The sequence below is a fragment of the Pan troglodytes genome, chromosome 12 (assembly GCF_028858775.2).
Source record: "Pan troglodytes isolate AG18354 chromosome 12, NHGRI_mPanTro3-v2.0_pri, whole genome shotgun sequence".
NCBI classification, from domain to species: Eukaryota; Metazoa; Chordata; class Mammalia; order Primates; family Hominidae; genus Pan; species Pan troglodytes.
The window spans coordinates 75,546,463-75,561,281 of NC_072410.2; the positions used below are offsets into that span (position 1 = coordinate 75,546,463).

Consider the following 14,819-nt stretch of genomic DNA (forward strand, 5'->3'; position numbering starts at 1 on the left):
GCAGTGAGCCGAGGTCGCGCCACTGCACTCCAGCCTGGGCGACAGAGCAAGACTTCATCTCAAAAAACAAAAAACAAAAAACCTCTTTTGTTTGTTTTTTTTTTTAATATTTTATCTTTCATTTCTAGTTGTCAGCAGTGGGAAGGTTAATCGCCCGAATAAATAACCTAGCATGTCATTTGCAGAAACCAGAATTTCTTCTTTTTAGAAATATATTATTAATCTTTTTCATGTATTCTTTACACATCATTTATTTTTATGTATTTATACATTTGTTCATTTATTTATTTTCTAGAGTCAGGGTCTTACTATGTTATCCAGGCTGGTTTTAAACTCCTGGACTCAAGCAGTCCTCCTGCCTCAGCCTCCCCAAGTGCTGGGATGACAAGTGTGAGCCACCATGTCCAGTCTATACAACATTTTTAATAGCTGCATAGTTTTCTTGTATATGGACATATCCTAATATATTCAGCCATCCCCTGTGGTTAGTCATAGAGTGGAATTGTTAAGAAAAGGATATGTTGAAGTCTGTGTCTTTCCAGATGCATTGCCCAAAGTCCCAGAGAAAGGTTGTCCTATTCTGCAAGTCTACCTTGCAGAGTAGAAGTCCATTACCATTTGAAATGCATCATTTATATTTTCAACTAGAAACATGGATCTAGTGACTTAAATGGAGGATTTTAAAGTATAAGCTTGAAATCAACATGCTAGGGTAACTTCAGGACAACCTGAAGTCAGTTTAAACTGTGCCAGTCAGAACATGGTTCCAGAATCTATCTACAATTAGTGGGACAGGGAGAAGATGGTGATGCTGTCTCAGCCTGTAGCCAGTGAATCATTACTGAACAAGGTCAGTCAATGCAAAAAAACGTAGAGTATTACCACTGTGAAGATGCAAGGGAGTTTCCAGAAAGTGCTGATCACTAACTGGCTTTATCACCTGTATCAAATGGTGAAAATGAGTCATGGTCTTTTACAATCCAATTGTAATAAATATTCTGGTTAAAAATGAGCAAAGGGTGGCCAGGCATGGTGGCTCACACCTGTAATCCCAGCACTTTGGGAGGCCGAGGCAGGCGGATCATGAGGTCAGGAGATCGAGACCATCCTGGCTAACACGGTGAAACCCTGACTCTACTAAAAATACAAAAAAAAATTAGCCAGGCGTGGTGGCGCACGCCTATAGTCCCAGCTATTCGGGAGGCTGAGGCAGGAGAATGGCGTGAACCCAGGAGGCGGAGCTTGCAGTGAGCCAAGATCGCACCACTGCACTCCAGCCTGGGCGACAGAGCGAGAATCTGTCTCAAAAAAAAAAAAAAAAAAATGAGCAAAGGGCATGAGCTGGCAATTCACAAAGAGACACACCAATTACTAAAAAGGAAAGTGATGCTTGGCTTCAACTAATAAATAATTACAGAGGAATAATAGTGAGGCACAATTTTCGCCTATCAGGTAATCAACTATATAAGTACTGTACATTGATACCCAATATTGGCAAAGGGGATACACGAAGAGATACTCTCATACGTTGTTTATATGAATACAAACTGGTGCAAATATTTTGGAGGGCAATTTGGCAACCTAGCAACATTCTAAATGCACATAGCCTTAAACTCAGCAATGCCAGTTAAAAAATGATACACCCATACAAATGACATACTGTGCAACCATTACAAATGTTGAGGTTGGCCGGGTGCGGTGGCTTAGGCCTGTAATCCCAGCAGTTTGGGAGGCCGAGGCAGGCAGATCACCTAAGACCAGCCTGGCCAAAATAGTGAAATCCCATCTCTGCTAAAAATACAAAAAAATTAGCCATGTGTGGTGGCAGGCGCCTGTAATCCCAGCTACTCGGGAGGCTAAGGCAGGAGATCGTTTGAACCCAGGAGGTGGAGGTTGCAGTGAGCCAAGATCGCGCCACTGCACTCCAGCCTGTGCAACAAGAGCAAAACTCTGTCTCAAAAAAAAAAAAAAAAAAAAAGATGAGATAAATCTATATGTGTTGATATGGAAGCATCTCTAAGTTGTTACTACATGAAAAAAAATGAAGGTACAAGTCAATATTTAGAGTATAATCCCATTTGTATACATGAAAACAAATGTACATATATGTGATGATAAATGCATACTTTTTTCCCTTGAGAAATACTTTCATAATCACCAACAGTGGTTTCCATTTGGAAAGTAGAGGTTAGATAGGGAGCAAGGAGACTATTAATTTTTTTCTTTCTGTTGATATTGTTTTCAGTGTGTAAATGATACTCTTTCAATCATGCCCATTTGTAAGTAACTCGAAATTTTTTCCAACTAACAATTTTGTTCTCTTGTTTTCTTTCTTAAAATGTTCCATTTTTAAAAAATTCTCTTATTTACTTCCTAGGTTGGGAACATTTCAATGAAAATCACAATTAAGCAAATGAAATTTGAAATTTGAAATTTCAATTTAAAGGTTAGCTTTAGCATTGCCTTGGAAGATGGAGCTCATGGAAAATGAAACAAATTTGGCAATTCTATTCCCTCCCTGCCCCTGTATCTTTTTTTTGGTCAAAAAGAGGTAGCCAGGCTAGAAAGGCGCCCCATTAAATTAGAGAATGAATCAAAGGATCCATTTGAATATGTTCAAAATACATCCTTGAACTAGTTGAGAGAGAGGTTGAAAAATCTGGCAGTTAACTCACTGATCTTTGTTCGCTGTGTTTATAGCTGTGATGAGGATATACAGATTAATTTGCAGAATGCTCCATGGTAAAATGACTAGTGAAGGGATTTTCAACAGGATGGTTTTCCTTGAGCATGGTATCAACCAAAGTTTGTGCCCACAGAAGGGCTGACCAGCCACACTGCAGCAGTAATGGTGAACATGAGTGGGCATCCTAGATCCTTCAGTAGCCACACAGCATCCCCAGAGAATCCTCCCGCCGAATGTACAGCCCTCCCCCAGGTGTTCAGTGTGTTCACTAAAGTGGTAAAATGATAAATTTTACTTAGAAAACAACAAACAACAGCAGTGATCTGAACACTCATTTTAGACCTGAAGTGTGTGTTGATTTTGAACAGTTGCACTACTATATAGCTATAAACCATAGGAAGGGTGCCAGTCACTCTGAGAACCCGAGTTAAATGTGGGGATAACAAAGAGCATAATGTAGCAAAGATGAAACAATTCATTCTTCACTTAAATGAAAAAAAGTAGCACTCAAAGTGGTTAGTCAAGCGGCTTATTTAGCAGATTTTTTTTTTTTTTTTTTTTTTTTTGAGGCAGGACTTCTCAAAGAGCCCCTGCAAAGTAATGCAGTGATTGTCACTTAAAATATGTGTGGCAAACAAAAGTGAAGTTTGAAAGCTGGAGACAGAGAATTTATCTCAGGGATGACACTCACTTGTAGTTCTCAGTGAAAATTACAAGATATTGGTGAAATTAAGGATATCATTAGTATCATTGGACATGTTTTCTTTCTTTCTTCTTCTTCTTTTTTTTTTTTTTTGAGAAAGTCCCATGTTGTTTATTTCTCAGACCTTAAAGAAATCTGAGCAGTGAGTCAGTAATGTTTCCATATGACACAAGAGGCTTTACTTCTGAGAGAGAAGAGACACTTAAAGAAATTTCTATCAAGACCTGGAAATGGCTGGGAGCGGTGGCTCATGCCTGTAATCCCAGCACTTTGGGAGGCCGAGGGGGGCAGATCACTTGAGGTTAGGAGTTCGAGACCAGCCTGGCCAATGTGGTGAAACCCCATCTCTACTAAAAATACAGAAATTAGCTGGCCGTGGTGGTACACACCTGTAGTCACAGCTACTCGGGAGGCTAAGGCAGGACAGTCGCTTGAATCTGGAAGGTGGAGGGTGCAGTGAGCCGAGATCACATCACCGCCTCCCCGATAGAGTGAGACCCTGTCTTAAAAAGAAGAAGAAAAAAAAAGTACCTGGAAATATGGTACCTGCCAGCCTTCTGGCTGCATTCACCTTTTGATTATTCTAATAGGGATTCTAAAGGTGTAGAAATCCTATTAGAAATCTGTTGCCTTCTGACCCACCTATGTATGGGTCTGGGTTCTCAAAATGGTGTCACGCTGACTTCCAGTTTCCAGTTCTGCATGTAAATAGCTTGGAAGTTGAAGTTCCATCCTAACAACAAGTTAAAAGCTAAACAAACTGAAAAATCAACAATTATTTTAGACTTGTAAGAGAAGTGAGGTCACAGGGCAGACTATCCCCAAAATTGGAGAGATGGCCAGGAGGATACAGAGAATTACAATTTACCAGGGCAGAAAATACCAACTTCTGCAGGAACCATGGCTGGGGTAGGAACACCTGAACTACAACTGAAGAATTGCTGGAGGCTAAGTGTTGGCAAATCTGAGAGTTAAAAGCTCCAGGAGGACCTAATCATAGGGGGTGCCTCACATGTTTTGAGGTTTACCTGCAGGAGCTCTCCCAGGTTCTTACAGAGAGAAATCCTGCCCCTGCTGCTGGCAGAGGAGAGGAAAAGGAACCATTTTGAAATATGTCAGGCACTCTCTTACTAACAAGGCCTGCCCTCAGGAGAAACTATTCAATCAGGACCTAACTGACCTGAGGGAAGGGCAATACCCAACTCCAGCCAGCTTTAGTCATCTTGTGCCACCTAAGGGTGAGGAGGTAGCTGAGAAAATCTTGTGAAATTCACAGTACAGATGGTCACAGATTTTCATGAGTCTATACTAGAGAGAGGTAGAGACTCATGAAAAAGACTGATGCTGCAGCTGGGTGCTGTGGCTCACGCTTGTAATCCCAGCACTTCGGGAGGCTGAGGCGGGCGGATCACAGGGTCAGGAGTTTGAGACCAGCCTGGCCAACAGAATGAAACCCCATCTCTACTAAAAATACAAAAATTAGCCGGGTGTGATGGTGGGCGCCTGTAGTCCCAGCTACTTAGGCGGCTGAGGCAGGAGAATTGCTTGAACCCAGGAGGCGGAGGGTGCAGTGGGCTGAGATTTAGAAGTAAATGGGTGGAGAAAGATATACTATGCAAACTCTAATTGGTCTAACGACACCAATTAAAAGAGAGATTGTCGGAGTTAATCAAAATTGTCAGAGCATAATCTTGTATGTTGTCTACAAGAAACCCACTTTTGATCTCTTGGTAAATATGGCATCATCTGTGTGGAGGATCTGATTCATGAGATCTATACTGTTGGAAAATTCTTCAAAGAAGCAAATAACTTCCTGTGGCCCTTCAAATTATCCTTTCCATGAGATGGAATGAAGACAAAGACCACCCATTTTGTAGAAGGTGGAGATGCTGGCAACAGGGGGGACCAGATCAACAGGCTTATTAGAAGAATGAACTAAGGTGTCTACCATGATTATTTTTCTAATCTGGTCAGTTAATAAACAGTACCTGCTCTCAAATTGAAAAAAAAAATAAAGCAGGAGTAGCTATATTAGTTTCAAACAGAGCAGACATCAAAGCAATAAGTGTTATCAGGGATGAAGAGGGGCATTACTTAATAAAGGGGTCAACTCTACAAGATGATATAATTATATTTGGCAATGTGTATGTGCCTAACAACAGATCGTCAAAATATGTGAGGCAATAACTAATAGAACTGCAAGGAGAAATAGATGACTTCAGTATAAATACCCCTCTATCAGAAATGGACAAATACAGCAGGCAGAAAATCAGTCAGTACATAGTTGAACTCAACAGCACCATTTAATCAACAGGATATGATTTATGTCTATAGACTGCCTCATCCAAAAACAGCAGAATACACATTTCCTCCAGCTCACATGGAACATTCACCAAGAGAGATCACATTCTGAGCCATAAAACATACCTTAACAGGGCTGGCAGCGGTGGCTCACACCTGTAATCCCAGCACATTGGGAGGCCAAGGCAGGTGGATCACTTGAGGTCAGGAGTTCAAGACCAGCCTGGCCAACATGGTGAAACCCCGTCTCTACTAAAAATACAAAATAATTGGCCAGGTGCAGTGGCTCATGCCTGTAATCCCAGCACTTTGGGAAGCCTAGGCAGGCAGATCACAAGGTCAAGAGATCGAGACTATCCTGGCCAACATGGTGAAACCCCGTCTCTACTAAAAATACAAAAATTAGCTGGGTGTGGTGGCACGTTCCTGTAATCCCAGCTACTTGGGAGGCTGAGACAGGAGAATCTCTTGAACCAGGGAGTCAGAGGTTGCAGTGAGCTGAGATCATGGCACTACACTCCAGCCTGGCAACAGAGCAAGACTCCATCTAAAAAAACAAATTAACCAGGCATGGTGGCGGGTGCCTGTAATTCCAGCTACTTGGGAGGCTGAGGCAGGAGACTCACTTGAACCCAGGAGGTGGAGGTTGCAGTGAGCCGAGATCACACCACTGCACTATATCCTGGGTGACAGAGTAAGACTCCATCTCCAAAAAAAAAAAAAAAACCTTAACAAATTTAAAGGAATAGAAATTATACAATGTCTGCTCTCAGACCACAATGGAATTAAACTGAATTAAACTGCAAATCAATAACACAAAGATAACTAGAAAACCCCAAAATATGTGGAGATTAAACAACACACTTCTAAATAACACATGGATCTGTGTTGTTAGAAAAATGTCTGAAGAGAAATGTTAAAATACTTTGAACTAAATGGAAGTGAAAACAAAATTTAACAAAATTTGTGGGATGTAGCAAAAGCAATGCTTAGAGGGAAATTTATAGTATTGAATGCATGTATTAGAAAAGAAGAAAAACCAAAAATTAATCATGTAAGTCTGCACCTTAGGAAACCAGAAAAAGAAGAGTAAATTAAATCCAAAGTAAGTGAAAGAAAAGAAATGATAGAGCAGAAGTCAATGAAATTGAAAACAGAAAATCAATAGAGAAAATCAAGGAACTCAAAGCTGATTCTTTGAAAAGACAATAAAATTGATAAGCATCTATCTAGGCTAACTAAGAAAAAAGAGAGAAAACACAAATGACTAATATTAGACACAAAAGAGGAGACATCACTACAGATCCTATTGACATTAAAAAGGACAGTAAAGGAATATTCTGAATAACCCTATTTCCACAAATTTGATTACCTAGATAAAATGAACCAATTACTTGAAAGATAGAATTTTCCACAACTGACGTGAAAAGAAATAGAGTCTGAATAGGCCTATATCTATTAAATTGAATCAGTGATTATAACTTTTCAAAATAGACATTGCTAGGCCCAGATGCGTTCACAGGTGAATTCTATCAAATATTTAAGGAAGGAATTATGCCAATTCTTTACTAATCCCTTTCAGAAGATAGAGGGCAGGGGACACACCTCCTAACTCATTCTATTAGGCCAGTGTCACCATAATACCAAAACCAGACAAAGACATTACAAGAAACGAAAACTACAGACCAGTATGTCTCATGAACATAGATGTAAAAATCCTCAACAAAATGGTAGCAAATTAAGTCTAACAATGTATTAAAAAATTCTACATCGCAACCAAGTGAGATTTATCCCAGGTATGCAATGCTGGCTCAATATTTTAAAAATCAAATAATCTATCACATCAACAGCTAAAAAAGAAAAGTCACATAATCATGTCAATAGATGCAGAAAAAGCGTTTGAGAAAATTCAACACCCATTTATGAAAATAATTCTCAGTAAACTAGAAATAGGAACTTCCTCAATTTGATAAAGAGTATCTATAAAAAACCTACAGCTAGCATCATACTTAATGGTGAGAAACTAGAAGCTTTCCCACTAAGATCAGGAAAAAGGCAAGGATGTCCTCTCTCACCATTCCTTTTCAACATTGTAGTGGAAGTTACAGCTAATGGAACAAGACAACAAAAGGAAATAAAAAGTATACTGATTGGGAAGGAAGAAAAAGAACTGCCTTGTTCACAGATAACATGATTGCCTATGTAGAAAATCCAAAAGAATCAACAAAAATTCCTGAAACTAATAACAAATTATAGCAAGTTTGCAGGATAAAGGTTAATATACAAAAGTCGATTACTTTTCTATATACCAGCAATGAAAAAGTGGAATTTGAATTTTAAAACACAGTACCTTTCAAAAAGCATGCCTTTCTCTCTCTTCCATTGACCAAACATTTGGCTAGAAATTGTAAGATTAGATGAAATGAATTTACTTCTCTTCCTTCTCAAACTACGTGTGTCAAAACTCATGATGATAGAAGGATTATTTGCATTATAAAATAAAATATTACTGGTAAGGTCAAGAACACACACATATATAATAACTTCACATTAGGACGCCGAAAGATGACATACTTAGGTATAAATCTAACAAAATATGTACATGATCTAAATGAGGAAAACAACAAACTGATGAAAGAAATCAAAGAAGAACTTGGCTGGGCGCGGTGGCTCATGCCTGTAATCCCAGCACTTTGGGAGGCCAAAGCGGGTGCATCACCTGAGGTCAGGAGTTTGAGACCAGCCTGGCCAACATAGTGAAACCCCGTCTCTACTGAAAAATACAAAAAATTAGCTGGGCATGGTGGCAGGCGCCCATAACCCCAGCTACTCGGGAAGCTGAGGCAGGACAATCGCTTGAACCTGGGAGGCAGAGGTTGCAGTGAGCTGAGATTGCGCCATTTCACTCCAGCCTGGGCAACAAGAGTGAAACTCTGTCTCAAAAAAAAAAGAAAGAAATCAAAGAAGAACTCAATAAATGAAGAGATTTCCCATGGATAGGAAGATCAATATTGTCAAGATGTCAGTTCTTCCCAATTTGATCTTTAAATTCCATGCAATCCCAATAATAATTAGAGAATGTTATTTTGTGGCTATCAACAAACAGTCTAAAGTATATATGGAAAGGCAAAAACCTAGAATAGCCAACACAATGATGAAGGAGAATAGCAAAGTTAGAGGACTGACACTACCTGACTTCAAGGCCTACTTAAAAGCTACAGTAATCTAGAGAGTATTATATTGGCAAAGAATAGACAAATAGATCAATGGAACAGAATAGAGAATACAGAAATAGACACACAAAAATATAGTCAACTGAATTTTGACAAAGGAGCAAAGGCAATACAACAAAGAAAAGATAGTTTTTTCAACAAATGGTGCTGGAACAACTGGATATCCACATTCAAAAAAGAAGAGGCTGGGCGTGGTGGTTCATGCCTGTAATCCTAGCACTTTGGGAGGCCGAGGCAGATGGATCACTTGAGGTCATGAGTTCAAGACCAGCCTGGCCAATATAGTGAAACCCCATCTCTACTGAAAATATAAAAATTAGTCAGACGTGGTGGCGGGTGCCTGTAATCCTAGCTACTTGGGAGGCTGAGGCAGGAGAATCGTTTGAACCTGGGAGGTGCAGGTTGCAGTGAGCTGAAATTACCCCGCTGCACTCCAGCCTGGGTGACAGAGTGAGACTCTTCCTCCAAAATAAAAATAAAAAAGAGGAAAAGAATCTAGACACAGACCTTAAACCCTTCACAAAAATGAACTCAAAGTTGATTACAAAACTTAAATGTAAAAAGCAAGACTATACAACTTCTAGAAGGTAACATAAGAAAATCTAGACGATTTTGAGTTTAGATCCTACACCAAAGGCATGATCCATGAAAGAAATAATTAATAAATTGGATTTCTTTGGAACTAAAATTTTCTGCTCAGCAAAAGACACTGAAGAGAATGAAAAGACAAGTGACTAACTGAGACTATATTTGCAAAAGATATATCTGAGAAAGAACTGTTGACCAAAATATACAAAGAACTCTGAAAACCCAGCAATAAGAAAACAACTCGATTAAACAATTGGCCAAACTCCTTAATATACACCTCTCCAAAGAAGACATACAGATGTCAAAAAAGCATATGAAAAAACATTTCACATCATATGTCATCAGGGAAATGCAAATTAAGACAATGAGATACTACACAAATATGAAATGGCCCCAGTCCAGAACACTGACAACATCAAAGCTGGCAAGGATGTGGAGCAACAGGAACTCTCATTCATTGCTAGTGAGAATGCAAAATGGTATAGCCACTCTGGAAGACAGTTTGGCCGTTTTTTAAAAAACTAAACATACTCTTACATAAGATCCAGCAGTTGTGCTCCATAGTATTTACCCACAGGACTTGAAAGCTTACACCCACCCAAAAGCCTGCACATGGATGTTTATAGCAGCTTTATTCATAATTGCCCACATTTGGAAGCAACAAAGATGTTGCTAAGTAGATGAATGGATAAATAAACTGTGGTACATCCAGACAATGGAATATTATTCAGCACTAAAAAGAAATGAGCTATGAAGCCATAACAAGACATGGAGGAAACATAAATGCATATCACGAAGTGAAAGAAGCCAATCTGAAAAGGCTGCATATGGTATGATTCCACCTCTATGACATTCTGGAAAAGGCAAAACTATGGAGACTATAAAAAGATCAGTGGTTGTCAGGGGTTGAGGGGAAGGAGGGATAATTAGGGAGAACACAGGATTTTTAGGGCAGTGAAACCACTCTGTGATACTATAATAGTGGATACATGTCATTGCACATTCATCAAAACCCTTGAAAGTACAACACCAAGAGTGAGGTCTAATGTAACATATGGACTTTGAGTGATAATGATGTGCCAGTGTAGGTTCGTCTGTACCTTTTTAGTGTGGCATGATGATACTGGAGGTTATGCATGTGTGGGAGCAAAGAGTATATGGAAATCTCTTTCCTTGCAATTTTGCTGACCCTAAAACTGTTCTAAATAAAGTCAAGTATATGTATGTGTATATGTATATGTATATGTATATGTATATGTAGTCACACCAAGAGCTTAGTAAGTAGGGTTGGCTTTTTTCACATTATTTCAGTTTTCTGACATTGATGGTGTTTGGTGCAACATAACTGAATTATATATCCATACTAATACCATCCTGCCACATTCAAGCTCTTATAAGATTTGAGTGCCTGGCCGGGCGCGGTGTCTCATGTCTATAATCCCAGCACTTTGGGAGGCCAAGGCGGGTGGATCACCTGAGGTTGGGCATTTGAGACCAGCGTGACCAACATGGAGAAGCCCTGTCTCTACTAAAAATACAAAATTAGCCAGACGTGGTGGTGCATGCCTGTAATCCCAGCTACTCAGGAGGCTGAGGCAGGAGAATCACTTGAACCCGGGAGGCAGAGGTTGTGGTGAGCCGAGATTGCGCCATTGCACTCCAGCCTGGGCGACGAGAGCCAAACTCAGTCTCAAAAAAAAAAAAAAAAAAAAAAAAAAAAGATTTGAGTGCCTAATCAGCATGGATTGAAACATTAATTAGTGAGAATCAGATATTTTTACTGGCATCTTGCCTAGATTCTCTAAGCCTTAAAAATGAAGAACTGGCCAGGCATGTTGGCTCACACCTATAATCTGAGCACTTAGGGAAGCTGTGGTGGGAGGATCGCTTGAGCCCAAGAGTTTGAGACCAGCCCTGGCAACATAGTGAGATCTCAACTCTACAATAATTTTAAAAAATAGCTAGGTGTGGTTGCACATGCCTATAGTCCCAGGTAGTCAGAAGGCTGAGGCAGGAGGATCGCTTGAGCCTGGGAGGTTGAAGCACAGTGAGCTATGGTTGCGCCACTGCATTCCAGCCTGGGTGACAGAGCAAGGCCCTGTCTCAAAAAAAAAAAAAAAAAAAAAAAAAAACTGAGAAGCATATGTTGGAATTAGAAATATATATATGCACATATATATACCATTAGATCCAAGGAAAATGGAACCAAGTTTAGCAATGAACAGGAAAACAGTCTCCTACATAAAGCAGCTGACTATTCAACACTTCATGAAAAAAAAGCCCCCTTTCAATTATGTTAAGTAGCAAAGAATGGTAAATGCCAAGTATAGTAGGACAAATATAGATGTTACAGGTAACCAATATTCCTTTCCAGAGTAATGCTAATAGTTTTTCCGTGAGCACTTCATTATGGAAATCTTACATGGATTGCTCAGTATAGATAAATAAATGACTGCTTTAAGAGGTTTTTTCCCCTTTTCAGTTTTCTTTTTTCATCTCCTGTTTATATCTGTGTATGTGCGAGAGAGAGAGAGAAAGAAGCATAAAGCAAATATGCACATTTTAAAAACAGAAAGCAAACATCCACGTAATTGTCATCAGAATCAGGAAATAGGACATTGCTGGCCCCCAAGAATACCCAGTTTAAATTGTGTTTCTGTGCTTCTATAAGACACAAGAATGACACAAGAATACCTTTGTTTCCTTGGTGTTTATGATGTCAAGTGAGCACTCAAGCAGCACAGGTGCATCAGGAAAATGCATATATTTCACCATAAAATTTGTATTGACTGTTATCATCACTCTATCCACAATAAGCTGCTTCTGCAATCAAAGTTGTGTACTAATATGGGAAAGACAGCTGCAGGGTGAAATATAGTAGTGAACTTCCATGTGCCAGCGAGTGCTGGGAGGTAGATGCCTTTTTAATAAAAGCGGTATTGTTTCTTAAAATCTGACGTAAAAATAATAGGGAGTGGAGGGGATTATTCACTTCAGGTCCTAGGATTTTATAATATAACTCTTCCCCTCCTCCCTGCCAGCTCTGGATGTCTGGATGATCTTCTCCTCCTGGCTTCTCATTCTCCTTCCTTCTTTCCCTACCTTCCTTCACATATCTTCCTTTTTTTTTTTTTTTTTTTTTCAGAGTGAGTCTCGCTCTGTTTCCCAGGCTGGAGTCCAGTGGCACGATCTTGGCTCACTGCAACCCCCGCCTCCCAGGTTCAAGTGATTCTCGTGCCTCAGCTTCCCAAGTAGCTGGGATTACAGGTGCCCACCACCACGCCTGGCTAATCATTGTATGTTTAGTAGAGACAGGGTTTTGCCATGTTGGTCAGGCTGGTCTTGAACTTCTGACGTCAAGCAATCCACATGCCTCGGCTTCCCGAAGTGTTGGGATTGCAGGCATTAAGCCTCTCCTGTCTATTTTAACCAGCTCCTGACATTCTTATATCATAACTTGGGGCTAATGTCCCTAGACCCAGGGGTAATGGAGCCACCCAGGTTGTTTGCAACAATTTCCTGATGGAAATAGTGTTAGATGTGAGGCCCCTCTTTCTTGGAAGACCCTTGCTTGAGCTCCTTGAGGAAGTCCTGCCTTTCTTAAAAGCCTCCCTCAAATCTCATCATCTTTCTCATCTTGAGGTCACCCGGTTGGATTTAATCTCTTCCTACCCCCATATCTTCAATCTGTCTTTTAGCACTGATGACAGAGGTTTATGTTAGGATTGTTTCTGTAGGTGCCTCTCACTCCTGCTGGTCAGGGACTGTAGCTCTCTTAACCACTGTATTCCCTAGTACTAGTGCTGCGCTTTACCCCAGAGCAGGCTCACTAAATGGCTGAATTGATTTGTTGAATCTAGAATATTTAAAGTGTGATCACGGCTGGACATAGTGACTCACATCTGTAATCCCAGCACTTTGGGAGGCCAAACTGGGTGGATTGCTTGAGCTCAGGTGTTTGAGACCAGCTTGGGCAACATAGTGAGACTTTGTCTCTATTAAGACCAAGAAAATTAGCCAGGTATGGTGGTGCGCATCTGTGGTCCCAGCTATTTGGGAGACTGAGGTGGGAGGATCACTTGAGCCTGGGACGTCGAGGCTTCAGTGAGCTGTGATCACACCACTGCACTCCACCGTGGGCAACAGAGCGAGACTTTGTCCCTAAATAAATAAATAAAAATAAGATGTGATCGGGTCAGGTACAGTGGCTCACACCTGTAATCCCAGCACTTTGGGAGGCTGAGGCAGGAGGATTGCTTGAGCCCAGGAGTTCAAGACCAGCCCGGGCAACATAGTGAGATCCTGTCTCTACAAAAAATAAAAAAGTAGCTGGGTGCAGTGGCACACACCTGAAGTCTCAGCTACTTGGGATGTGGAGGTGGGAGGAGCACTTGAGCCCAGGAGTTTGAAGCTGCAGTGAATTATGTTCATGCCATATCATTCTCCAGCCTGGATAACAGAGAACCTATCTCAAAAAAAAGAAAAAAAAAATGTGGCTGGGCACGGTAGTTCATGCCTGTAATCCCAGCACTTTGGGAGGCTGAGGCAGGTGGATCACTTGAGGCCAGGAGTTCAAGACCAGCCTGGCCAACATGGTGAAACCCTGTCTCTACTAAAAATACAAAAATTAGCTGGGCGTGGTGGTATGCACCTGTAATCCCAGCTACTCGGGAGGGTGAGGCAGAGAATTGCTTGAACTGGGGAGGCGGAGGCTGCAGCGAGCGGAAATCACGCCACTGCACTCCAGCCTGGGCGACAGAGCGAGACTCCATCTCAAAAAAATAAAAAGAAAAACTGTGATCAATTTGACATTTTCCTATGCAGCATCTCAGGTATGTTGTCTATAAAATTCAACATGAAGACCGAATCTGTGTTAAATGTTTTGAAGCTCCACCTTTGGAAATGTATGTTTTCCTTTTCCACCATTAAAGTAAAGAAGGAATTATCCAATGTTGTATGGTCATAAAATAAAAGATTACGAATGACAGATAACGAAGTGAGTTTACAACCTCTATTAATCTATTGGTGTCCTTGTCCATTCTGTGCAGTCACTTCAGCTTTCTCCGGGGCAATACAACGTGCTTCCTGCACCAGTTCCCAAATATGCTTCCAGGTAATTATATACTGATTAAATAAGCTGCCTTTCTGTTTACATACCTACACGCCAATACTCCTGGCTTTTAAACCTCATTTATGCACCTCATATGCAAATTAACATTTAAAAATATTTAATGAAAGGTAGGGAATAAGTTAACAAAGATCTTTAAAAAATAGATTTAGAAAATCACTTTTCTTTTTTATTTTGAAA

The 14,819-nt window shown here is 40.4% G+C and overlaps 1 protein-coding gene across 3 annotated transcripts in view; it reads left to right on the forward strand.

Annotated features, from left to right (window-relative positions):
* STPG4 (sperm-tail PG-rich repeat containing 4) overlaps positions 1–14,819 on the forward strand; it is a 69,563-nt gene that overhangs the window by 11,616 nt on the left and 43,128 nt on the right. For all 3 annotated transcript variants that reach the window (XR_010149532.1, XM_063789878.1, XM_515456.7), the window contains one exon: positions 14,560–14,624. Coding sequence is in view for 2 of the 3 variants with exons in the window: in XM_063789878.1 (XP_063645948.1) it covers positions 14,560–14,624 (65 nt within the window). In the remaining variant the exon portion in view is untranslated. The remainder of the gene's footprint in view (positions 1–14,559; positions 14,625–14,819) is intronic.